Source organism: Pelophylax lessonae, assembly GCF_965119305.1.
Source record: "Pelophylax lessonae genome assembly, chromosome: 1".
NCBI lineage: Eukaryota > Metazoa > Chordata > Amphibia > Anura > Ranidae > Pelophylax > Pelophylax lessonae.
The window spans coordinates 512,096,574-512,123,094 of record NC_138768.1 but is presented as its reverse complement, the minus strand read 5'-3'; the positions used below and the strand labels follow the sequence as shown (position 1 = coordinate 512,123,094).

At 46.5% G+C, this 26,521-nt stretch overlaps 1 protein-coding gene across 1 annotated transcript; it reads right to left on the bottom strand.

The window, feature by feature from the left end:
- Window positions 1-1,570: 1,570 nt before the first annotated feature.
- Window positions 1,571-22,478, bottom strand: FAM32A (family with sequence similarity 32 member A). The gene is made up of 4 exons (XM_082253879.1): window positions 22,337-22,478; window positions 14,031-14,172; window positions 10,496-10,549; window positions 1,571-1,706 (listed from the first exon to the last, which is right to left on the bottom strand). The coding sequence occupies exons 1-4, from the start codon at window positions 22,408-22,410 to the stop codon at window positions 1,638-1,640; spliced, it is 339 nt and encodes a 112-aa protein (XP_082110005.1). The 5' UTR covers window positions 22,411-22,478; the 3' UTR covers window positions 1,571-1,637.
- Window positions 22,479-26,521: the final 4,043 nt, after the last annotated feature.

Below are 26,521 nucleotides of genomic sequence, written 5' to 3'. Positions count from 1 at the left end.
AAACTGAGGTGCAGATGGACCGAATCAAATGTCCCAGAGGTGTTCAATTGGATTTAGGTCAAGTGAGCATGGGGGCCATTCAATGGTATCAATTCCTTCATCCTCCAGGAACTGGCTGCATACTTTTTTCACATGAGGCTGGGCATGGTTGTAGGGCTGAACGATAGTCGATGTGATATCGACTATCGTTCTGCAGGCACGGGCGATATTCATATCACCGAAGCCACGATATTCAGGCATTAGGCAGGGTGGGGAGAAGTCGGGACTCGGGGGGGGGGGGGGGGGGAGGAGGAGGACTCCCAGTGATTGCATCCATCCCACACTTCCCTCCCAGCTCTGCCTCTAGTATCCAGCCGACCATTACTCCGCCCTGCTCCGCCCATTGTCTCTCCTGGCTGCATCGGGGGCGGGATCAGGCTGTAATGTTTTTCAATGGAGAGACAATGGGCGGAGTAATGGTCGGCTGTTGACTAAGAGGCAGAGTTGGGAGGGCTGGAGTACGGGGCGGATTGCATGGCGGCGGAGAGGCTACAGTGTTTGCAGCAGGAGAGGGGGGGGGGGAAGAGAAGTCTGGAGCATGGCGGAGGAGCACCGCGGGACAAAGGCTGCTACCGACAGCCCTCTTCCTCTACACTCTGGCTCCGACACAAGGCTCGGGCGGGAGAAGTTCTACGAGTGTGGTGGATCCCCTGGCAGAAAGCTGAGCTCTGCTAACTGATCCCTCCTCCGGAGACTGTCTGGGAGAAATATTGCGATATATATATCGTTAAAAACGAAATATAGCAATATACTTTTTTCCCCAATATCGTGCAGCCCTACATTGTTGTGCACCAGGAGGAACCCAGGACCCACTGCACCAGTGTAGGGTCTGACAATTAGGTATCGGGAATTTATCCCGATACCTAATGGCAGTGAGGATGCCATTGTCTTGCCTGTAGAGGTCTATGCATCCGTCCATGGATATGCCTCCCCAGACCATCAATGACCCACCACCAAACCGATCATGCTAACAATGTTACAGGCAGCATAATGTTCGCCATGGCTTCTCCAGACCCTTTGGCAGTGCTCATTTTGTTCCTCCTGCTGATGGGTTAACTGCCTGTCTCCTGGAATCTCCTCCATGCACTTGAGACTGTGCTGGGAGACACAGCAAACTTTCTTGCAATGACACATATTTATGTGCCACCCTGGAGGAGTTGGGACTGCCTATGCAACCTCTATAGGGTCTAGGTATTGCCTCATGATGCCAGTAGTGACACTGACCCTAGCCAAATGCAAAAGTAGTGAAAAACAGTCAGAAATAATGGAGTAGGGAAAATAAATGTCAGTGGCCTCCATTTGTAAAACCATCCAGTGCACCTGGTAATATCATTAACACCAAAGAAGCTTTAACTGATTAAACAACCCCCTCTGCTACTTAACGGACCAGATCAATATCCAAGGAGCTTACGACTTGATGCTATACTATAATTAAAAAGTGTTCCTTTAATTTTTTTGAGCAGTGTATATTCCCATGAGAACAAGATGAAAGAATGCAAATTTGATCCCATAAAATAATCCCAATTTTTCATTTACATAGATTCCAAAGATGCAAATGGTAAAAAGTAAAATACAATACAGAAGTTACATAAAACAGCTTATTTTGTCCAGCTAACTTTTGGAATGTCATAATGCTCTGTCAGTGTGTCCAGGTGACGATTAAAGTCCTGTAGAGAGAGAAAAAAAAAAAAAACAAAGAAATTTAAAAACAACACCAGTCTTACTTACCCCCCCCTCACAACTGTAGCAAGCCTTGTCCTGTACTGAGACCGGTTATGCTCATTCCATGCAAACTTGCACCTCACTTTGAACCTGCAGCAATTAACTTGTCTTAAAGTAGACGTTCAACCCAACACAAATCTTTAAACCTACTGGCATCCATGATCTAAAACAGTCACTGACAAAGTCTGGCCCGCGGGCCAGTTGCAGCCCGTGCTTCAGTTTAATAAGGCCCCAGGGACACCGCTGACTTTTCTCAATGCCTCTCTGAGACTCACCACATCCCCGCCCGATGCGATGAGTCCAGCTCCGCCCCCGCTCAGTTCTATCTGGCGGGCGCCACGCACAAGTGAACTGGTTGCGGCTGCGGAGTGGGGCGTGGGGAGTGATCTGAGCCCTGGCTGGGGGAGGGACTGAGACTGAGGAGTGGACTTGTTGACTGTACATTGCAGCACTGCCAAAACGCGGGAGTATAACTGGATGGAGGGAGGATTTGGACTCTGGAGGAATAAATTCTTGGAGACTGGACCGGAGGAATCGAAGACAGCCTAATGTAGGCGAAGTAAGAAGAGAACTGTTTTGAAGTCAAGACAGAGTCTCTCACTACAGAACTCACTATGGATCAGATCTGTTCTATTGGGGAGGGACATGCCCTGGCCTTATGTAAGGTGATCTATAATGGGAGGGGGACCCTGGCCTTCTCTAAGGGTGATCTATAATGGGAGCGGGACCCTGGCCTGCTCTAAGGGGGGAATATTTATTGGGAGGGGGACCCTGGTCTGCTCTAAGGGGGGAATATTTAATGGGAAGGGGACCCTGGCCTTCTCTCTTGTGAACTTTTACCACCAACTGGATAAGAGCCGGTTTCAAGAGATTCGAACATTGGCTAGAAAATGCGGAGTTTGTTTAGCTCAACATATTTGTGTGAGAAAACATTCTCTGCTATGAACTTTAACAAGAACCGCGTGAGGACAAGACTTAAGCCCCGTACACACGTACCGATCATCGGCCGAACGATCGGCCGTCTTTTGTCCAGGGCTGTCGTGTCTGTTGAAAACTGCAAAAGACTGCACATGAATTTTGTAGGCCAACAACAGCCGACTGCAGAAGTGATGTCATGTGATGGTTAACTTTCCTTGTCTTTTTTCTTTTTTGAGCATGCCCAGTCTTGCTAATCTGTCTGTCGGCCGAAATCTGTACTGACTGGCAAACAATCGGCCGTTCTGGTGTTGGCCAACAAAAATATTAATGCCTGCATGACAGATTCTGTTTGGCCGAAAATGCGCTGTCGGCTGTCGGAAGCATCATACTAACAAGCCTACAATCGGCCGATCGGTCGTCGGCCGAATATTTACGGCCGACAATTGGTACGTGTGTGGCTTTAGTGGACATTTTGTGCATCAAAACCAATGCTTTTGAACCAGACCTAGCCTATGTGCTGCAGTGCAGATCTCAATTTACCCCTTCACATTAGTGCAGGTAAGTTTTTTTTTTTTCCAATAGAGATAAATACATTGTAAAATCTCAGTCAATGTCAGTCTAAATCGGTTATAAATATATTTGGACACAACATGTATACTTGGTGTTATGTTCCTGTTCATATTTTTTTAACTTAACAGTTGACAGACAACCTTTATTACCAATAATATGCAATGTACTTTCAATGTTCCTGACCTATTTCAGCTTCCTGCCCGCCCCCCCCCCCCCCCCAAATCTGTCCTTCAGATATGAAAGGCGATTGATTTAACAACTGTTTAGATTTGTCATCCAAATTGTTACCAATAAACTTTGAATAAAATAGTTCATTTGTATTTAATGATAATGGTTTAATGGTCGGCCCTCACGCATGTTCACTTCATCAGGTCTGGCTCTCTTTGAAAAAAAGTTTGGACACCCCTGATCTAAGACTAACCTATCTAGCCCTGTAAAGAAGAAATTGCTATACTTACCTTTTTTGAAGCTGCTCCAGTCCAGTCCCATGCTGAGCTGTCAGCCGCAGCTTCACTGTGGAGGCGGGTGCAGAGGAGGCAACCAACAACGGAAGCCCCATAGCAACTCTATGGGTGACGTCGCTTCCCATTTATTTCCCAGCCGTTGTCATCTGTCTCCTCTGCAGAGCTTCCACAGCTGGAGACCGGACCAGAGCGGCTTTAAAAAAAAAAAAAAAAAAAAAAAAAGGTATGCATACCAATTTCTTCTTTACAGGGCTAGATAAGTTAGTCTTAGATTGTGGATGCCTGTAGATTTAAATATTTTAGTGTTAGGGTGGACTTCTATATTAAAGTTCCTGTCTGACTTTAATCATTATTCCCAATCCTCCTGATGCCTACTGTAGTTGGCCCACCTCTGATAGCTTTTAGCATCCTCTGCCATCAATTACTTTTACTCTTCATGTGTGGGTGTGACCCTTAGGGCTGGTGCCAGTCATTGTACTGCTTGCAAGATTTAAAAAAAAGCAGATTCTCAGCATCCCACCCTATTACATGCTGTCACAGCCTCAAGTAGAGATGCACCGAAATTTCGGCCACCGAAATTATTGGCCGAAAATGAGCCAACATTGCCGAAAATAAATATGGCCGCCGTGGGGAAGGAGGAGGGCGCAGCGCAGGGCAGGTTTTAAAAGTCCCGCCTCTGGCCGGCCGTCCGCCTCTCAGTGACGTCCCTACTACGATCTGTGCATTATGAATGGACATACCAGGCGGGGGGGCGAGGCGAGCGGCCGCTATAGAGAGAACTAATGTGATCCATCCCTGTCAGCTCGGCACGACTATGTGTGAATGAGAACAGAACTGAGCTGACACCGGGCGGAGCGGCCGCTATAGATCTATGTGAATTATCCCTGTCAGCTCAGCAAGACTATGTGTGAATGAGAACAGAACTGACCTGACACCGGGCGGGGGGAGCGGCCGCTATTAGCTGTAACTATGTGAGCGCTTCACTTCCCTGACAAGCACGTATCTCCGCTGACAAGGAAGTGAAGCTCTCACATAGTTACAGCTAATAGCGGCCGCTCCGCCCGCCCCCCCGCCCGGTGTCAGGTCAGTTCTGTTCTCATTCACACATAGTCATGCTGAGCTGACAGGGATGGATCACATTAGTTCTCTCTATAGCGGCCGCTCGCCCCGCCCCCCCCGCCTGGTATGTCCATTCATAATGCACAGATCGTAGTAGGGACGTCATTGAGAGGCGGTGCCGCCGGCCAGAGGCGGGACTTTTGAATGAAGGACACCCGAGGAGGGGGACGCTGAGGCAGTGGGGGGGGGGGGGGGAGCTGAGGCAGCTTACCAATGGTATTTGTATTATGAAGCATGAGGGGTTAATGTATTGTCACTGCTGGTCACTCATCTATTAGTGACCGACCAGTGGCAGGTAATTAACCCCTTTGTGCTGCATTAGTGCAACCAGTATCAGTGTTAATTAACACTGGTTGCACTAATACTGGTTGCACTAATGCAGCACAAAGGGGTTAATTACCTGCCACTGGTCGGTCACTAATAGATGAGTGACCAGCAGTGACAATACATTAACCCCTCATGCTTCATAATACAAATACCATTGGTAATTAAATTAACCTCTTGCCAACCCGTCATAGTACATATACTGTGACAGGGTGGCAGCGACAGGTGTACGTCACTGCCCGTTTTTGGTGTATGCCCCTGTTCTATCCATTTAAAAAAATTTTTGGGGAAAAAGTCATTTTCGGTTTTCAGCCAAGGGCATCCTGCATTTTCGGTTTCGGCCCAAAATTTTCATTTCGGTGCATCCCTAGCCTCAAGCAACCAATCATCAGATTACATAGCCCCCCAGAAAGGAATAATGGGATTGAATTACCGTAAAATCAATTTCTCTGATGTTCATTGACGGACACAGCTTCTCATCTTCTGGACTTTGTGGGTTATGCTGCCCACTACAGGGAGTAGGACACTAGGCAGGAAAGAACTTGAAGCCTATGGGGCAATCCCAGGGGGTATACTCCCACTCTCTGCTATTAGGTACTCCGTTTTGTTATAAGCAGTGTCAGAAGAAAAAACCCAAACGCCATAGAGGGGTGGGTGCTGTGTCCGTCAATAATCATCAGAGAAATGTATTTTACGGTAAAGTCAAACATCTCATTTTCAAGTTTGTTCATTGATGGACACAGCGCCTCATCTTCTTGACTACGTGGAACATCCCAAAGCAGTGTCAAAACATAAGGGGTGGAAACAGCAAAGAAGAAAAAAACAAAAAACAAAAAACAAAACTACTTCCCAAGGCTAAAACATAGCCAACCAGGTAACATGGAGCTCAAGCATAAAAACAACTGGAGCTCACCTGAAGAAAGTAAAAACACCCTTAAAGAGGACCAAGTCCTCCTAACAGCAGCCTGCAAAACCTTGCGGCTGAAAGGAAGCATCCCCAGATGCCAACACATCCATCTTCTAAAAACTTTGTGAACATGTGCAAAGATGACCAGGTAGCCGCCTTGCAAACCTGCATCACGACGCCTGATGACGGCAGGCCCAGGAAGCACTAAGCGCCCAAGTAGAATGCACCCTAACAGGGAAAGGAAGAAGCTGACCATTCATGGAATAAGCCGGAATCACTGCCTGTCCAATCCATCTGGAAATGGTCGCAGCAGAAGCGGCCAACCCTTTTCGAGCTCCATCCTGGAGGAGAAATAGTGAGTCTGACTTCCTAAAAGACTCTGTAGCTGCCAGGTACACCCTAATTTCCCGAACCACATCCAGGGAATGCAGGGCGATTTTCTTAGGATGCTGAAGCCTGGGACACAGAAGGCAACACGATGTCTTCAAATGAAATTTAGAGACAACCTTTGGAAGGAACGACAGACACAGAAGAAGAAGAGCCACCTTATCCCTGTGAACCACCATGCAAGGTGAACGACAAGACAGCGCCGCCAGCTCCAACACCCTGCGTGCAAAAGTAATAGCCACCAAAAAGGCCACCTTCTGAGACAACGTAAGCAGGGTTAACCTCCCGACTATTTTCAAAAGGAGGCTTCTGGAGAACTGACAACATCAAATTGAGATCCCACAGCAGGCAATGCAGACAACACTGGAGGAGCCAAGTGTCAAACTCCTTGGATAAAAAGGTACGCACCAAGGAATGTGTGGCCAATGGACATTGAAAGAAAACCGCCAAGGCTGAAACCTGGTCCTTGATGGCACTCAAGGCCAGGCGTTGCTCAACCCCCTGTTGGAGGAGAGCCAAGACCGGAGCCACCGAAAAGGAGCGAGGGTGAACCCTGAGAGACTCACACCATGCAATGTACGTCTTCCAAGCGCAATGGAAAATTTTCCTAGGAGGTAGAATTTCTAGCCTTCAAGAGCGTAGGAATCACCAATTCAGACAACCCTCTATTCTTCAGCATCTGGCTTTCAACAGCCATGCCTTTAAAGCCAGCAACTGTAAAGCAGGATAGAAGATTGGCCCTTGGGACAGCAGATCTACCCTGAGAGGAAGGCTTCAAGGAGCATCGGCGACCAGCCATATCAAGACCAGCGAGGCCAGTCTGGAGCCACTAGAATGACCGGAATCCCTTCTGCCTCGATCCTGCACAGGGGTCTCGGCAGAAGTTTGAGAGCAGGAAAGGTGTAAATCAGATGATACTGACTCCAAGGAGCCACTAAGCATCTGTGGTGTCGTTTAGAGGATCCCGAGACCGTGCCACCAACCTCTGTACTTTCCTGTTGAGGCCACATCCTGGCTGAGGCAGACCCATATAGTCCAGACTGGTGGACTGAACCAGAGCAGACTTCTGAAGATTAAGAATATAACCAAACTCCCTCAGAGTAATCTCCAAGTTGTCCAACAGAACAGTTGGAGACTCGGCTTGCAAAAGCAGATCGTTCAAGTACCCCCAGGCCCCAGCGTAGACGTTTTGCCCACTTGGTCATAGCTTGCGACACCAAGGCAATAGTAAATACCGGCCTAGGTGCCGAACCAGCCACAGTGAACAAAGGAGGTTGGAGGCCCTGACGTGCCCTATCTGTAAAGGCTGGGGATTCTTCAACCAGAATTACGGTGGCTTTATTCAACCTGGAATCCGGGGAGTCCCCACTACAGGAGGCACCGTCTATTTTTTAAGGAGGGAATAATCCTCATAAGGGTACCACATTGGAAAACACTTAGGATTTGCAAAAGAGCGTTTAGGACACCCCACTGTTTTTTGACAATATTGTCAAAGAAAGCGGGAAAGGGGAACACCAAAAGGTGACCCGCACCTCCGATGCTGCGTTAGTCGCATCAGATTCTGGATTCGATTAGACAGATGAAGCAGGTGAAGGCAGGGGACACTTTTTGCTAACCCGTTTTCCAAATCTATCCTGGACATCAAGGACTCCAGGACCACCCCTGAGAGGGGATCAGGCGGTGAAATATGCTCCAGGAACTCCAAGAATGGAGAGGGGAAACCCACACAAAAAAAGTGTATCACACTGCAAAGGTCACCCCACCGCGCTGGTTGCACCACCAGGCCCAGCACAGAGCACTACCGCTGCTACAGCAGAGAGGGAGAGAGAACCACATAAAAACTCACCACCACTGATCAGGCACTTACAGCACCAAACTAATTGCACACCATGCGGTGATTAGGAAGAGAAAAATCGAGGGATCAGCACTAGAGGCCAAGGAGGGGGTCCCACCACCGAATCACCGCCCATCAGGCTTCAAATACATGGCCGCCACCAATTTCAATGGGAAACCACAAGAAAATGGCCACCGAGGCTTTACAAACGTGGTCGCTGATCTGTAGCATAAAAAGCTACAAGAAAAATGGCGGTCCCCAGGAGCTCGAAAACTATCCCAACAGGAAGTTGGACCCTGGCAGGGACCCCCCACCAGGCCCAGCCCCCTCCCAAAGTTCAATTATTTGGTCGCCAGAGGCGCGCTCCCCACCCACCCCTATTGCCAGCTCAACACCCTAAAAAAGGTATGTCGGTATGTCCACCCGGGGGGGGGGGGGGGGGGGAGGGAGGGGGACAAAGGCCACCGAGAAAGGGGGGGGCACTGTCTGGGAAGGAAGGGAGCCCGGGGGTCTGACCATCCCAGGGAGGGGCCCACATCCACCCCAAAATCCTTCAGGGGTAGAGGGGGGGACGGCTACTTACCACACCAGGAACAGGGTGGGCACTGCTCCGGACAGAACACTGCTCCATCGTAATGTGGGTGTTGTCGGCCAGGAGGAACGCTGCGACTCAGGCCAAAGCCAGGACGTATGCACCCTCACGAGACGTTTAACTCGCAGGCCAGCCCCCATCCAGTGGGGCTATGAGTCGGCCTAGCGCGGAGCTGCAGTCTGCATGCACTCGCTGGCCAGACTGGAGGGACCCTCTGAATATAAATTATCCAGTCCATTGCCCAGTCTAGCAATTGATTGTAGATTCTCAACAGGAACAAAATAATAAAGGAGGAGGAAAAAATTCCATTTAAAAAGAAAAAATAAATAAATAAAAAAACTGCCAGGACCAGAGATCCCAGCAAGGAACTAGGCCCTTACTACTGACTAGGCAGAAAAAAAAGTGAAGTATCTATAGCAGAGAGTTTGAGTATACCACCCTGGGATTGCCCCATAGGCGTAGTCAAGTTCTTTCCTGCCTAGTGTCCTACATCTGTAGGGGGCAGCATAACCCACGTAGTCAAGAAGATAAGAAGCTGTGTCTGTCAAAGAACAAAAGAGAAATATACATTTAAAGGATGCCGATGATGTATAGCTTCATACATTGCTCATTAAAACAGCAGTACAGTGACTGGGGGCTACCCGGCAAGCCAACATTTACAAAAACCCTCCCAAAAGTCAACTCACTGCTTGGGAGGACTCTTGAAAGAAGGAACCAATCTTTCGCATTACAATTCCTGCATTTGACGGGATATGGCTAGATCTCTATATCCACACATCTGGGAATCCCTTTGGAAAAAAATCAACCAGCCCCTTGAACTTCTTAAATGTCCAAGTACTGCCATGTTTACATTACATATGATCAATGCTTCTACATTTAAAGGCCTGTAGCAGTGACTGATTCAAGAGGTCCTGAAAATTTCTTAAAATAGATGTGTATTGAAGCACCAAATAGGTCAGCCTACACATACATTTTAACAAACAGATGGCCCCTGCCCCCACCTATAACTGGCCTTCACAGCAAAGAGCACATAGAAGGGCAACGCATGAAAGAAAACCAGAGAAAATTCCCAGCTCAACTAACCAACCGAATTAACCTGCCCAAAAGTATGTGTCAAAAACAAGGGTTTAGTTTGTTCGCAAATGTGTACTCATACGTAAGCTGCAAGGCCCCTTCATGGCACCCTGTATTACTTGCAGTCCTAACCCTTGTAAATTTATGAGAGTTATGCCCCATACACACGTGCAGATTATCTGCAGACTTTTGTCTGCAGACTTACCTTTTCTATGTAGTGCAAGGGCCTGCCGGATTGCATACAAATTGAAAGTGTTTAGGTTTGACCTCATATTATATGGTTTTGGTAAGTCTGCAGACAAAAGTCTGCAGATAATCTGCACGTGTGTATGGGGCATTAGGACTGCAAGTAACACAGGGTGCCGTGAAGGGCCCTTGCAGCTTTTGCATGCAAACGCGTGCTAACTAAACCCCTGTTTTTAACACATACTGTTGGACAGGTTAATTCGGTTGGTAAGCAGACTGATTGGTTGTTAAGCTGGGAACTCTCTCTTGTTTTGTCTCTTACACATACATTTACAGATCAAATTCTTCTTTACACCCACCTCAACTCTTTGTTTGTGTGTTTTTGAAGCTTTCGTCAAAATTCTTTCCATTTGCTGCAGAAAAACAAAAGTCAAGTTTTAGAATGCATAAATATTCTGCCATATCCAATTTGAAATCTATCCGTTCCTTCAATTTTTAGCTTTCTGGCAGTCACCTAATGTAGAAAAACTGATTATTGGAATTGTTAGGTCATGTGAAAAAAAACTATAGCTCTATGGTACCATGGTTATAGCTAAATGGTACCATATGGTATGCAGTTTAAAGAAGCCCCATCAGTAAAGGGTCAAACTAAAATAAAGCCAGTATTAAAAAGGATGTTTAAGGAAGACTCAACAGCACTGTGGTAGCTCACTGAAAACTGCAAAGGATTTTGTGACTTTAGTTTATTCATACACAGAACTCAGTGTATGAATGACACGGCCATGAGTCCCGCACAGCTGTGCGGTTTTGAAAAAGTGACAGCTACTACAGGGAACTTCCCCCTACACTGCTGTCACAGGGAGAAAAGGCAGCGGCTGCAGCAGTGGGAACATGTTACACGTTCCACTCCAAAAAACGAGTGGAACATGCAACATGTTCCCAAAGGTGAACTTATCCTTTAACCATTTCCAGGCTGCCCATTGCGTATTTACGTTGCCACTTAAACGTTAAATACCAGCGTTATGGCAGCAGGTACCTGCCATATCCCTGGTATATTTTTACACAGCAGGCGGTCCGCTTTAACATAAAAGTGGTCCCAGCGGCAGATTCACCAAGGGATTGCTTTTATGGGTGGTGGGAGAGGTGCATGTGCCCACCCCTCCTCCCACCAGAGAGATCTGCAGCGGCAGAAACAAAACGATCCTGGGTACAGATGGGCAGGAATTCCAGCGAGGGCAATATGGTCCCCACTCGACTCTGGGCCTTTAAGACCCCACCCCCCCTTTTTTTTTTTTTTAAATTGCATTTAAGTGTAAAATGTGAGATTTGAGGTCTTTTTTACCCCAGATCTCACATTAATGGAGGCCCTGTCCTGCTTATTTCTATTACAAGGGATGTTTACATTCCTTGTAATAGGAATAAAAGTGATCACAAAAAAAAAAAGTATAAGGGAAAGTGTAAAAAAAAAAAAAAAAAAAAAAAAAAACGTAAAGTGCCCCAGTCCCCGCATGCAGAAGTGAACGCATACGTACTTTGCAGCCACATTTGTAAACAACGTTCAATCCATACATGTGAGGTATCGTCGCGAATGTTAGAGCAACAAATTTAGCCCACTCTGCATTTCGGCCCTACTCGGAACAAGAACGTTGAATGGACGGAGGTCTGGTTTTGAGGCAGCAACATTTAAGACACTAACTGCATTGGACCTTTACTGATAATTGGGCAATGATACACGTTTGAATGATATAGCTCACGCTCTAACATACTCTGTTTTCTTTAGCTGGGAGATCCTTTCCAGAAAAAATGGCGATAGGGCTCCACCAGAACAGGGAAAACATGTGTCCCCACTACCTTAATGTGGTTTTGAATTTTGGATCAACACCCCTATGTCCTGTACCGTTTGCATAAAGGACTGTCATATTATACATTTAAGCTGAACCATAAGGGCAAAGACACATTCAAGGGACAGGTATAACACAACATAAGAGATAATAGAAGGAGCTAAATGTACAGTATGTGAATGCTCTTTTTGAGCGTCACCTTACATAATATTCTCCCTTTCTCCTTTATCAGTTATGGTGATATTGAAACTTTAAAGTTGCCTTTTGGCAATGGTGCCTCTATAGCTAGGATACTTTGTGGTCCCTATGGCCGCCGAAAATACATGCATTTGATGACCTACTACGGATCCAGTTAATTTTGCTGCAAGTCCTTCTTAGGGAATGTCAACTCACTGATATATCCTATATTGAACATGTGTTTGTATTTAAATAAACTTATCCATTGCATCTATGTATTATATGCAACCTAAATCTATTGTGTTTAACAGAATAGGATATCCTCCTATATTGGTCTTGAGGAAGCTACGCATTAAAGGGAAACGTGTTGATCAGCGCAGCGCACACAGTATACAGACGTCCCCTTTGGGGATTGTAACCCAAGATGTAGGAGGTAGGGAGGTGCTGTACTAGAGTCACATTTTGTAATCTTATGCTCTTCAAATATTTTTAGGGTTTTCTTTGCTGTATTTTCGGATTTCATGCTAACCTCCTGTTTTATCATTATGTGTTTAAATAAAATATTTTTATACAATATTTGTGTTGGTCTCGTGCTACTGCCAGTAAAGTCCACCTGTTGTAGGACTGGGTTCTGCGTTTTTTTGCTTAAAGTGGAGTTCAACCCATTTTAGTAACTTTAGATGTATGTAATCCCCTTTAAAAACTACTTTTACCAATGGAAACTTTTTTTTTTTTTTTTTTTGCTAGTAAATACCCTATTTTCTTTATTCATCCTCTCCTCACTTCCGGATCCGGCCGCTGATCACGTCATTCGGCGATGTGCTGGGATGGCACGAAATCTCGCATTATTACACAGGAGCTGAGCTGTTTGTATTGAGGCCGTGCTCTGCCCCGCCTCCTCTCAGTGAGCTGTACTGTATGTATTGAATTGAGGCCGTGCTCTGCCCTGCCTCCTCTCAGTGAACGAGGACTAAAAGCATTATATCCTCACTGAGAGGAGGCGGGGCAGAGCACGGCCTCAATACAATACATACAGTACAGCTCACTGAGAGGAGGCGGGGCGGAAAGCGGGGCAGAGCACGGCCTCAATACAAACAGCTCAGCTCCTGTGTAATAATGCGAGATTTCATGCCATCCCAGCACCCCCTGCGAATCGCTAAATGACGTAATCGCCGATCGGCGGCCGGACCCGGAAATGAGGAGATGATGAATAAAGAAGAAAATAAGGTATTTACTAGGAAAAAAAAAAAAAAGTTTCCATTAGTAAAAGTAGTTTTAAAGGGGATTACATACATCTATGTAATCCAAGTTATTAAAAATGGGTGGAACTCCGCTTTAAAGTATATATTTTAGGATGTGGCACAGTTAGAGGTCACCTTTTGTCTGTCAAGTGTAAGAATTATGCTTGGTCCCTAAGTGGTTAAGGAAAACAGGTTGGACTCTGCTACAAAATGTAACTCAATGCAATGTATATTGATCACCCAGAGGGGATGTTTTTTTCCGAAACAAAAAGTAGAGTTAAAGTATAAGTGCAAAATTAGCATGCATGTTTTTCTACCCCAAATAGTACAGCAATAATTACGAATTATGGCTTCAGACAAAGTAAGGTCCTGTTTCGACTGCCTTTTTGTTCATGTCAGAACTGCTTCTCTCCCCATAGGAAGAACACAAACACACCATAAAGCAGATTAATGCAGATAGGAGGTGGGCAAATTTCTATCAAATGCACCTGTAATATTCAAAATGACCTCAAAGGCATGAATCACAAATGCAAACAAAATGCACCTGCAAGCAAGTTGAATTTTGCTCACCGACACAAGCCCAAAGCCTGTCAAAACAGACCAATACTTTTAAGAATTTCCAAAAATCAGCTTACTCTCTTCTCTTGCATTTTTTCAAAAGCAATTTGAGCTGGTGTTCTTTTATCCAAAGCTGGCTTCTTTTTTTCCTCCTCATTTTTCTTGCTGGTCATAATTTGTTGCATGATTTTGTTTTTGTCTTGATTTTTCTTTTTCTTTCTAAAAAAGTAAAAATGTATATAGTAAGTAACAATCATTTAAATTATGGTGCAGCACTATAAAACATGTAAAGAAGAGTACTGTAGTAGCTAGAATTTAATCCACAACTTTTAGTCAGCATCCAAGTCTCAAAGAAGCATTTAGCAGAGCCTGCCTTAAAGTGGTGGTAAAGGAGGAAGCCTGCATTTTCTGCATTAGGGTAAAAAAAACTCTGTGTGCATACTTACCTGAGCCCATTCCCGATCCAGCTCTGTTCCCTAAAACAGCGTGTCTCTCTGCTCTCCCCCACCCCCCCCCCCCCCTCACAGAGCAGATTGATAGAAGCGGGAGCCATTGGCTCCTGGGGCTGTCATCAAATCCTGTGATGAGGGGGTCAATGGATGCAGACAGTGTGGCTTTGGATTGAGCATGCAGGTGTGCCACAATAGGAAACCGTTTTCTATGGTAGCACACCGAGATTAGGAGGAGCCCAGAGTGCTAGTGGGGGAAGAGAAGGATCAGGACTACTCTGCACAAAACCATTGCTGAAAGTTACGGTTTTTTTTTAACACTTTGTACAATCATTACTTCCCTCATTTAACCCCACAGACAAGGTTACTAAACTTCTTGTTAACGCCAAGTTTACCACTTGCCCTCTGGATCCAGTTCCCTCGCAAAGGCTATGTTCATCCTCTGGTTCTATTCTTCACTCTCTAACTCACATCTTCAATCTCTCCCTCTCGTCTGCCATCTTCCCCCAACTCTCAAAAACATACACTAGTCACACCTATACTTCAGAAGTCCTCACTGGACTCCACCAATCTTAACAACTTGCGCCCCATCTCCTTGCTCCCCTTTTTATCCAAACTCCTTGAATGTCTGTTCTACAACCCACTGAGCGACGACCTCGCTGAGAATAACCTACGTAATCACCTTCAATCTTGATTTCGCCCTCAACACTCCACAGAAACTGCTCTCCTAAAACTAAAAAATGATCTACTAACAGCCACAACCAATGGACACTATTCTGTACTCCTGGACCTTTCTGCTCTCTCCAGTACAGCTGACCACCCCCTACTCTTCAGAAACCTGCACGCCTTTGGTCTCCGTGACTGTACTATTTGCTGGTTCTCTTCCTACTTATCCAATCACACTTTTAGCGTTACTTACAATTCTACTTCCTCTTCTCCCTTGCTCTGTTGGGGTCCCTCAAAGTTCTGTTCTTGGACCTTTCCTATTCTCGATTTACACCTCCTCCCTGGGTCAGCTGATAGCACTCCATGGCTTCCAATACCATCTCTATGCCAATGACACCCAAATTTACCTCTGCACCCCTCAGCTCACTCCCTCAGTCATCACTAAATTTATTAACTGACATATCAGTCTGGATGTCACACTTCCTCAAACTCAATCTATCCAAAACAAAGGTCATAGTTTTTTCTCCCTCATGAGCCCCTTCCCCCGATCTCTCTCCGTCGAGATAAATGGTACAACTATCAGCCCATAACCACATGCCAAGGTTCTAGGTGTAATCCTGGACACGGATCTATCCTGTGGACCCCACATCCAATCACTGTCCAAATCTTACCATCTCCAAAATACACCCCTAGCAAATGGCACCACAAAGCTTTTAGATCACTCCCTGGTCTCATCTCTCACCTTGACAACTGCAACTCCCTTCTCATTGGCTTACCTTTACATAGGCTATCTCCCCCTTCAGTCCCATCCACCTCACCAACCACTCCGTGCCTACTATTCCTCTCTGCCAAACCCTCCTTTGGCTGCCGCTAACCCAACAAATTAAATTCAAAATACTAACAACTTACAAAGCCACCCACAACTCAACCCTCAGCTACAAAAATACTAAAGGCCCGTACACACGTACCGATCGTCAGCGAACGATTGGCCGTCTTTTGTCCCTGGGCTGTCGATGTCTGTTGAAAAGTGCAAAGACAGCACAAGAATTTTGTCCGCCGACTACAGCCGACTGCAGAAGTGATGTCATGTAATGGTTAACTTTCCCTGTGTTTTTTCTTTTCTGAGCATGCCCAGTCTTGCAAATCTGCGGTCTGTCGTCCGAATTCTGTACTGACTGGCGAACAATCGGCGGCTCTGGTGTCGGCATTCAAAAATTTTAATGCTTGCAAGACAGACTCTTGTCGGCAGAATGTGCGCTGGCGGCTGTCGGAGGCACCATACTAACAAGCGTACAATTGGCAGATCTTTCGTCCGCCGACGTTTGTATGCCGACGATCGGTACGTGTGTACGGGCCTTAACGGTCTCAAAATACCAACATGATTTTTCTCTTCGTTCCTCCCAAGACTGCCTGCTCTCTAGCTCAAAAAAACAGGGGGAATAGAAAGCTCAAAAGATGCTTCGATCAAAGGAATTTCCAATGAAAAAACCCACTCAAACATTTGCGGTACTTGCAAATAAGTGGTACTAATATGGCTGAAAAAGCTTATGAAAAAAACAGGGACAACAAGCAAAAAGTTACCCCAAAAGCACCATATCTGAGTAACCGGGGTATGAATAAGCTAAATTTCCAAAAAATACCAACAAATTATGAATTAAAGACAAAATGTTTATCAAAAACAACAAGGGATTACCGATTAAAGAGTACTGATACCCAGACTGAGTCAAGCACTGAGCAACGATATCGGGCAAGTCTCCACACATGGGCCGATATTGGGAATGTAAAGAAAATAATGAAATCAAATCCCGTGGCCCATGTGATCAGCTAATCCGATACCGATGTAAATCCGGACCACATGTACAGAGATTCCTGGTAACACTGCAAAGGAAATCTACATTTAAATAATTGCTGAGGCACTCTGGACAGTCTCAGAAATAGAGTGTTTTATAGCTCATACACCCAGGCTAGCACTTGATAAACGATCCACAAATAGCACAGAAAACAAGTAAAGTTCTGGAGTAAGATCACAGTACCGTGTAGCTCTTGGAATAACTGAACTGAAGTGAATCCCAAAAGAAGTTAGTGCCTCATATAATGTGTCACTCGTAAATGAATGCGGTCATGATGCATTCCGAACTCACTGAACACTAGGTCGTAGAAGTAGTCCTGGAAATTACACTGTGGAACAAGCCAGGATTTCAGAAATCAGGGGATCTGGATATAGCATTAATGTGGTGATCCCAGAAGGCAATATCCAAATGCCTTGACAGCATAAACGGCTTTAAAAATGCATGTTGTGTAAATACCTTCAAAAATGGACCCGACGTCTCTGATTCTCACCCTTTTTCCACTCTTCCCTAACCATCTGCTGATAAGACAGTGCCTTTGGAGTCACTCTGCACATGCTCAGTCAGGTGTGTATTGCTAGAAAAATTTTTTTTTTCTTTTCTTCTTGGGAGGGTGCATGTGATCAGCACAGGGCCAATCAGCACTGTCCAGACAGGGGGTCAGAGGTCCTGCAGCCTCAAAGGACAGAGTAGAATTAAAACTACTCCTACAAGCTTTAGCCAGACACTGAAAGAAGTCACAAGACTGCTATATACTGCTGACGAGAAAAGGTATTTCATTTATATTTACTAAAATAATTGCATTTCCATGTTCTGTGTACATTGGGAGACCAGATATAGTGAATGCAGGGTCCTGAGTTTAGTAACACTTTAACTACTTCCAGCCCGCGCTGTAGCCGAAAGACGGCTACAGCGCGGGCTCCAATTTCCGGGAGGCCGTCTTTAAATGGCCTCCCAGTGACAGGCTCCCCGCGCACTCCCGCGAGCGCGCATCGGGGAAAATCTGTGTCGGCCGTGTCTCTTGGACACAGTCAATCACAGATCGTGGTGAATGGCCAATCACAGCGGCCATTTACCACGTGATCGGACCGTGCAATGAGAGATGATCTCATATGTAAACATATGAGATCATCTCTCATCGCCAGCTCTCCTTCCTCACACAGAGACTGCAGTGTGAGGAGGAGAGCCGATCAGCAGTAAGGGGAAAAAGCGGTAAGAGGAATTTAATCAGGGCACTGATCACCAGTGCCCTGATTACACAAGAGGGGAAAAAAATGCCATAAGTGCCCACAGTGCCCGCCATCAGTGCCCACATTCAGTGCCAATAGTGCTGCCAGTCAGTGCGTGCTCATCTAGGCACTGATGGGCACTGATGGTGCTGCCCATCAGTGCCACCCATCAGTGCTGCCTCTCAGTGCTCATCAGTGCGGCATATTAGTACCTCCTCATCAGTGCCACCTCATCAGTGCCCATAAGTGCCACCTCATCAGTGCCCATAAGTGCCACCTCATCAGTGCAGCCTATCAGTGAAGGAGAAAAATGTATTTATTTTCAAAATTTACTCACAAAAAATTAAGAAAAAAAAAATTTTTTTTTTCAAAGTTTTCTCTTTTTTCTTTTTTTTTTTTAAGAAATAAAAAACCCAGAGGTGATTAAATACCACCAAAAGAAAGCCCTATTTGTGTGAAAAAAATGATAAAAATTCCATATGGGTACAGTGTAGCATGACCGCGCAATTGTCATTCAAAGCGCGAGAGCGCTGAAAGCTGAAAATTGGCCTGGGCAAGAAGGGGGTAAAAGTGCCCAGTAGGCAAGTGGCTAAGACTCGGTCCACACTAGCGCAACTTGTCAGCCTGACAAGTAGCGCTCCCTCGCGGTCCATTGACCGCTACAGGACCCGTTCTAATAGGAGCGAGCGACACAAGTCACTCCGACTTAGAAAAAGGGTCCTGTACTACTTCGGGGCGACCTCGGAGCGACTTGCATAGACTTCCATTATGTGAAGTCCATGCAAGTCGCTCCGAAGTCGTGGTGCATGAGAATGCACAAGTTGCCCCAGTGTGAACCGACTCTAAGCCATTTTCGCCTGGGGTGTACCAAGTGTACACCTGTATTTACCCGCACAGAGATGCATAGGTGTTCTATGTATCCCTGTGCAGGCAGTCCAGCTGATGTCAATAGGGACACAGCAGCAGCACAAACACAGTCGCTGCTCCTAATTTGACATCCATGTGATCAGGGACACGCACATACACCTGCAAGGATGTCAAATTTGGAGCTTTGGCTATGTCCATGCAGCTGCTGTTTCCCAACTGACATCAATGGGGCTGGCTGCACAAGGATGCATGTAAAACACGGGTGTACATTTTAATATGTCCCATGTGGACAAGACCTTAGACTACACGCACAAAGCTGTAAATAGTCATACAGTGTACAATACCGTTGCATCTTCTCTGCCACTAACAAATGCAGTGTACAAGCACCTTTTCAAATGCAAAAAGCCTCATATGCATGTAGCTGCTCAGAATTTATTTTTTAAAAAATATCAAATGAAGTTTCTCTTTAAAAAGGATAAAGTCCACCCTAACACTAAAATCCCCGCATCTACAGACATTCACAATCTAACACTAACGTATCTAGCCCTGTAAAGAGGAAATCAGTATACATAACTTTTTTGAAGCCGATCCGACCCGATCCCACGCTGAGCTGTCAGCTTTGCTGTGGAGGCGGCTGCCGAGGACACCACCAACAACGGAAGCCTCAAAGTAACTCTATGGGTGGCGTCACTTTCCATTCATTTCACAGCTGTCAGCTTTGCTGTGGAGGCGGCTCCCGAGGACACCACCAACAACGGAATCCCCAAAGTATGTCTATGGGTGGCGTCACTTTCCATTCATTTCACAGCTGTCAGCTTTGCTGTGGAGGCGGCTGCCGAGGACACCACCAACAACGGAAGCCCCAAAGTATGTCTATGGGTGGTGTCACTTTCCATTCATTTCACAGCTGTCAGCTTTGCTGTGGAGACGGCTGCCAAGGACACCACCGACAACGGAAGCCCCAAAGTTAGTCTATGGGTGGCGTCACTTTCCATTCATTTCACAGCTGTCAGCTTTGCTGTGGAGGCGGCTCCCGAGGACACCACCAACAACGGAAGCCCCAAAGTATGTCTATGGGTGGCGTCACTTTCCATTCATTTCACAGCTGTCAGCTTTGCTGTGGAGGCGGCTGCCGAGGACACCACCGACAACGGAAGCCCCAAAGTAGGTCTATGGGTGGCGTCACTTTCCATTCATTTCACAGCTGTCAGCTTTGCTGTGGAGGCGGCTCCCGAGGACACCACCAACAACGGAAGCCCCAAAGTATGTCTATGGGTGGCGTCACTTTCCATTCATTTCACAGCTGTCAGCTTTGCTGTGGAGGCGGCTCCCGAGGACACCACCAACAACGGAAGCCCCAAAGTATGTCTATGGGTGGCGTCACTTTCCATTCATTTCACAGCTGTCAGCTTTGCTGTGGAGGCGGCTCCCGAGGACACCACCAACAACGGAAGCCCCAAAGTATGTCTATGTGTGGCGTCACTTTCCATTCATTTCACAGCTGTCAGCTTTGCTGTGGAGGCGGCTCCCGAGGACACCACCAACAACGGAAGCCCCAAAGTATGTCTATGGGTGGTGTCACTTTCCATTCATTTCACAGCTGTCAGCTTTGCTGTGGAGACGGCTGCCAAGGACACCACCGACAACGGAAGCCCCAAAGTTAGTCTATGGGTGGCGTCACTTTCCATTCATTTCACAGCTGTCAGCTTTGCTGTGGAGGCGGCTCCCAAGGACACCACCAACAACGGAAGCCCCAAAGTATGTCTATGGGTGGCGTCACTTTCCATTCATTTCACAGCTGTCAGCTTTGCTGTGGAGGCGGCTCCCGAGGACACCACCGACAACGGAAGCCCCAAAGTAGGTCTATGGGTGGCGTCACTTTCCATTCATTTCACAGCTGTCAGCTTTGCTGTGGAGGCGGCTCCCGAGGACACCACCAACAACGGAAGCCCCAAAGTATGTCTATGGGTGGCGTCACTTTCCATTCATTTCACAGCTGTCAGCTTTGCTGTGGAGGCGGCTGCCGAGGACACCACCGCCACTGGAGACCCGGATCGGATCGGCTTCAAAAAAAGGTATGTATAGTGATTCCTTCTTTACAGGGCTAGATAGGTAAGTCTTACATCGCGGATGTCTGTAGATGCAGGGATTTTAGTTTTAGATAAATTTGTTATAAGGTGGACTTATCCTTTAACCCTTACCCACCATCAGTTTCCCCTTTAGCCCCCTTCACACTTGCATGACCTGAAAGTCACGCGACTTTGATGAGACTTAAAGCAATGCCTGTAAAATCTGGAGGCCTATGGACCTCAAGTCGCTTCAAAATCAGACCAAAGTAGTGCAGAAGTCACACAGATATGAATGGTACTCATTGGAAGTCATGGGGTACGATTTGTCATCCCAAGTCGCAGGACAAGTCCCACAAGTGTGAAAAGGGACTTAAAAAGGTTCTGAACACCAGGAGGAGGGAAAGATTGGCCAATCGCATGACCCCTGTGACTGTCGCAAGGGGTGGGGGGGGTCACATGATTGGGAACCTTTCTCACTGATCAGCAATCATTAAGAGACCAAGAGCTGTCTTTGATGGCGCAAAAAAAAAAAAAAATAATCATCAAGCATAAATACAATATGAAAACGTTTTGTCATAGGGGGTTAAACAGGAAGTAAATTTGGGGGGGGGGGGGGTTACCTGCAAAGTAAATGGCATAATGTGCTAATATGCATCGCATGCTAGCACATTTTATGACACTTATGTGCAAATGCAGCCCTCGTCTTCCCCGCTGGAGGCCGCATACATCTTCGCCCGTCTTCCTTTCCGGATCTGCAGACTCTAGCTGTGTGATTGGCTGGAGCTGCCTGATTTCACTTTGGCATGGGAGCTGCCGGCCACGGCACAGGGCTCTGAAGAAACAGCGTGGGCGGCCATTCCTTCAGAGCGCATGCGCCGATGTCATTGCTGCAGTATACAGTAACTATCTTCTAAACAGTGGAAGTTTAGGAGATTACAGTAACTATAGTCCTTATTAGCAGCTTATCTATAGGTACAAAACATTAAAGGGATGTTTACTTCTTCCTAATGGTCAATCTAAAGGAGATTGTATATGATCAGACTTACAGGAAGTGGAAAATAGAAAATCTACTGGCAGGATCAGGGAGGGAAACTGATATGCAATTTCTTGCTGCATATACCAAGTAAGATATGACACACACACATCCAGTGAACGCACAACACATAGGAGAGCCTGCACCTATCATTAGTAATACAGATCTCATACTATACATGAAAGCCACCTCTATATCTCCCTTCTCTCAGCACTATACTTACTTCTTGCTTATACTGAGCTCTCCAACGCCTTTAAGCTTCAAAGGCCCCTTCTGAGCTAAGCTATACTCCGACATTTCGTTGTCTTCAGTCAGCTGTACACACACTTCCGCTCCCAGGACCAGCCTATAAACACTAGAGCCCATTTACTAGCGAGAAGCCAGCACAGCTGCTGTGTCGGCCATTTTCTTGTAGACCAAGGGAGACTAGAAAATGGCGAAGCGCTGGGACGATCTGCGCAGGCCAGGCAGGTCAGAGAGCTCACTAGTACGAGCATGCGGGGGGGGGGGGGGGGGGGGAATCGCGAAGAGTAAATTCCGCGTTCATAGCGCTATCTGGTGGCCATTCAGGAAACTACAAGTTATTAGCCATTTAGAACGCATAGTTGCCAAACACACAGCTCAAAAAAATCAACCATTGCCTACTGGGCACTTAAAGAAGTTGTAAACTCACCTTAAAGCCTTTAACCTATAGGTAAGCCTATATTAAGGCTTACCTATAGGTGCTATAAATATCTCCTAAACTTGCACCGTTTAGGAGATATTTATATTGCATGCAGCCAATGACCTCATCGGCGCATGCGCTCTGAAGGAACGGCCACCCGTGCCGTTCCTTCAGAGCCCTATGCCATGAACGGCGGCTCCCGCGCGGGAGTGATGTAATCGCGCCCCGGCCAATCAGATGGCCGGAGGACGCAAACGAGGAAGCAGGATGGCCGGACATGTCGGCCGCCCTGTCGCTGAGCGGGCAGCACTGGGGGCTTTGTTTTAAGGTAAGTACTTCATAATGAGCTAGTATGCGATACATACTAGCTCATTATGCCTTTGTCTTTACAGTTTTTTTTCACATTTTTTTTAAGAGGGTTTACTTCCTCTTTAAACCCCCCTCCTGCCCAGGCCAATTTTCAGCTTTCAGCGCTGTCGCACTTTGTATGACAAGTGCGCGGTGATGCAAAACTGTACCCAAATGAGATTTTTATCATTTTTTTCAAACAAATAGAGCTTTCTTTTGGTGGTATTTAATCACTACTGGGGTTTTTATTTTTTGCTGAACAAACAAAAAAAGACCGAAAAGTTTGAAAAAAACAAAACAGAAATATATAATGCTGGATATCTATACTGATATGGACTGGGTGATGCGTTAGGAAGGAAAGGATGCCACATCGTTTGATGGAAATTAAAATAATTAACCTACAGAGGGCTGAATTCAAAGACACCCTGAAAATCAAAGTGAAAATATAATGCAGCGGGCTAGTCATTTTGCTGAAATTTCATTGCAACAACTCAAATTGTTACTCAGTAGTGTATGGCCCCCTCGTGCTTGTATGCATGCCTGACAACATCGGGGCATGCTCCATGAGACGACGGGTGGTGTCCTGGGGTATTTCCTCCCAGATATGGACCAGGGCATCACTGAGCTTCTGAACAGACTGAGGTGCAACCTGGCGTCGGATGGAGCGAAAAAAAATGTCCCAGAGGTGTTCTATTAGATTTAGGTCAGGCGAGTATGGGGGGCCATTCAATGGTATCAATTCCTTCATCCTCCAGGAAATTACTGCATACTCTCGCAACATGAGATCGGGCATTGTCGTGCACCAGGAGGAACCCAGGAACCACTGCACCAGTGTAGGGTCTGACAATGGGTCTAAGGATTGCATCCCGATACCTAATGGCAGTCAGGGTGCCATTGTCTAGCCTGCAGAGGTCTGTGTGTCCCTCCATGGATATGCCTCCCCAGACCATCACTGAGCCACCACCAAACCATTTATGCTGAATGATGTTACAGACAGCATAACGTTCTCCACGGCTTCTCCAGACCCTTTCACGTCTGTCACATGTGCTCAGGGTGAACCTGCTCTCATCTGTGAAAAGCACAGGGCGCCAGTTGAGGACCTGTCAATTCTGGTGTTCAATGGCAAATGCCGATCAAGCTCCATGGTGCCGAGCAGTGAGCACAGGGCCCACTAGAAGAGGTTTAGCCCTCAGGCCACCCTCATGAAGTCTGTTTCTGATTGTTTGGTCAGAGACATTCACACCAGTGGCCCAGGCATCCCAACCTGCAAAAACTAATTTCAGGGAGGTGGCACACAACTAGTTATTAAAAAACATATTGCAACAATTTACACACGCTAATGCACATACCTTTTCTACTTATTTTGCAGACTGCTGGCGGGTACTGCTGGTGCGGTTTCTGCTGGCGGTTACTGCTGGCGTTTACTTCTGGCAGTTACTGCTGGCAGTTACTGCTGGCAATTAATGTTGGCGGTTACTGCTGGTGGGTAATGCTGGCTGGCGGTTAATGCTGGCGGGTAATGCTGGTGGGTAATGCTGATGGTTACTGCTGGCTGGTAATGCGGAGTTGTGTCCAAATGTGATGCAAATTCAGCCATACAATCTGTATGGGTAAATTTGCATCGCACACACATTGCATGTGATTTGCACAGCAGTGCGCTGCTCATCAGATGCGATGTCTGTCATCGCACATATGTGAACTGGCGCTAGGACAAGAATTCAAATGCAGCATTGTTAGTCCCCCCCCTCCAGTACCTGGTCTGGACACCATCTTCTACCTGCGGCCTGGGTGCAGGGCTTGTCCTGCAGGTGGTTCCTCCTGGAGCTGGGAGCCTAGAGACCAGCTGAGCACTGCTGGTAATTCTTGTCCTCTCCCTTCCTTCTGGGCACCACTGAGCTGAGGAACTGGGGGTCCAGGTACAGTGAGCCGGGAGGTGGGAGGTGAGACTGTGGTGGGAGACACAGCAAACCTTCTGGCAATGGCACTTGTGATGTTCCATCCTGGAGGAGTTGGACTGCCTGTGCAATCTCTATAGGGTCCAGATATGGCCTCATGCTACCAGTAGTGACACTGACCCTAGCCAAATGCAAAACTAGATAAAAAATGTAAAAAAAGATGAATATGGATAAAAAAATTCAGTGGCCTCTACTTGTAAACCATTCCTGTTTTGGAGATTGTCTCATTGTTGCCCATCTAGTGCACATGTTAATTTAATTAACACCAAAGCAGTTGAAACTGATTAACAACCCCCTCTGCTACTTAACTGACCAGATCAATATCCCAGGAGTTTAATTGACTTGGTGCTATACTCAGATTAAAAAGTGTTCCTTTATTTTTTTTTTTAGCAGTGTAAATAAAGCAAATCTTTTCTAGGCAAAATATGGGCTTGGAATTCAGTATGGCCGGGTTCACACATATGCAAATTAAATGTGGGTTTCCCCGCATCCAATTTGCATGACAGGTGAGTGTGACCGGCTCTCAATGGAGCCGGTTCACACAAGGTCCATGGTGGCCGCGGTCCGCATTCGAAAAGGGTCCTGTGTGTCTTTGGCTCCGATTCAGGTGTGAATTCCGCCAAACATTCGCATCTTATTTGCACCTGAACTAGTGAACAGGGAAGCACCGGACCCCAGGCACGAACCCGCACATGCATACCTCCCAACTTTTTGAGATGGGAACGAGGGACACCTAATAGCAAAAGTATGTAGGCATAGGACACGCCTCCTGCCATGTCCCATTAAAGGAGAACTATATGAAAAAAATTATTAAAACCACAAATGCCTTTTTTACCACCATTTATATTGACTTTTGAAATTTATAAATGCAGCAATTTAGAAATTGGATGAAAGGTTTAGCACTGGGAAACACTTTTTGAAACATAAGAAGTGCATTTTATCTACAATGATATAGATCAGACCAAAATGAGGGACAAATGAGGAAAAAAGTGGGACAGAGGGACTTTGTTACAAATCAGGGACAGTCCCTCGAAATCAGGGACAGTTGGGAGCTATGCATATGTGTGAACCTGGCCTAAAGCTACTGGAATACATAACTGCTGGTGTGGCCCTGTGCCAGATCCAAAAATCCTTACAGCCAATTTCCGTAGCTTTACCTACACATGTGACAGATTCAGGTAGTTTGTGGAGCTCCACCCAAAAGAGGAAGTTCTGCTTTAAGCACTCCTCCCATGCCACATTTGGTTGGTCATTTTGTTTGAAGGGGGTACCTAGGTTTGAAAGGTACCCACTCCCACTTCCGCTCAGACTGCCAAGGCGATCCGAGCAGAAGTTCTCCTCCCCTTCTTCCTCCCTGCAATCCCAGAAGATTGCGCGACCATTCAGGAGGTGCAACACGACCCACGCATGCGCAGTGAGCACACAGCTTTCACATCCGGGT

What these genes read in the sequence shown, in the direction of transcription:
- FAM32A (XM_082253879.1), bottom strand. Translation starts at nt 22,410, where the DNA reads ATGTCGGAGTATAGCTTAGCTCAGAAGGGGCCTTTGAAGCTTAAAGGC. An exon ending in GAGCTCAGTATAAGCAAGAA is followed by an intron (nt 14,173 to 22,336) that starts GTAAGTATAGTG and finishes TTACTTTTTTAG; the next exon opens with AAAGAAAAAGAAAAATCAAG. An exon ending in AAAAAATGCAAGAGAAGAGA is followed by an intron (nt 10,550 to 14,030) that starts GTAAGCTGATTT and finishes GTTTTTCTGCAG; the next exon opens with CAAATGGAAAGAATTTTGAC.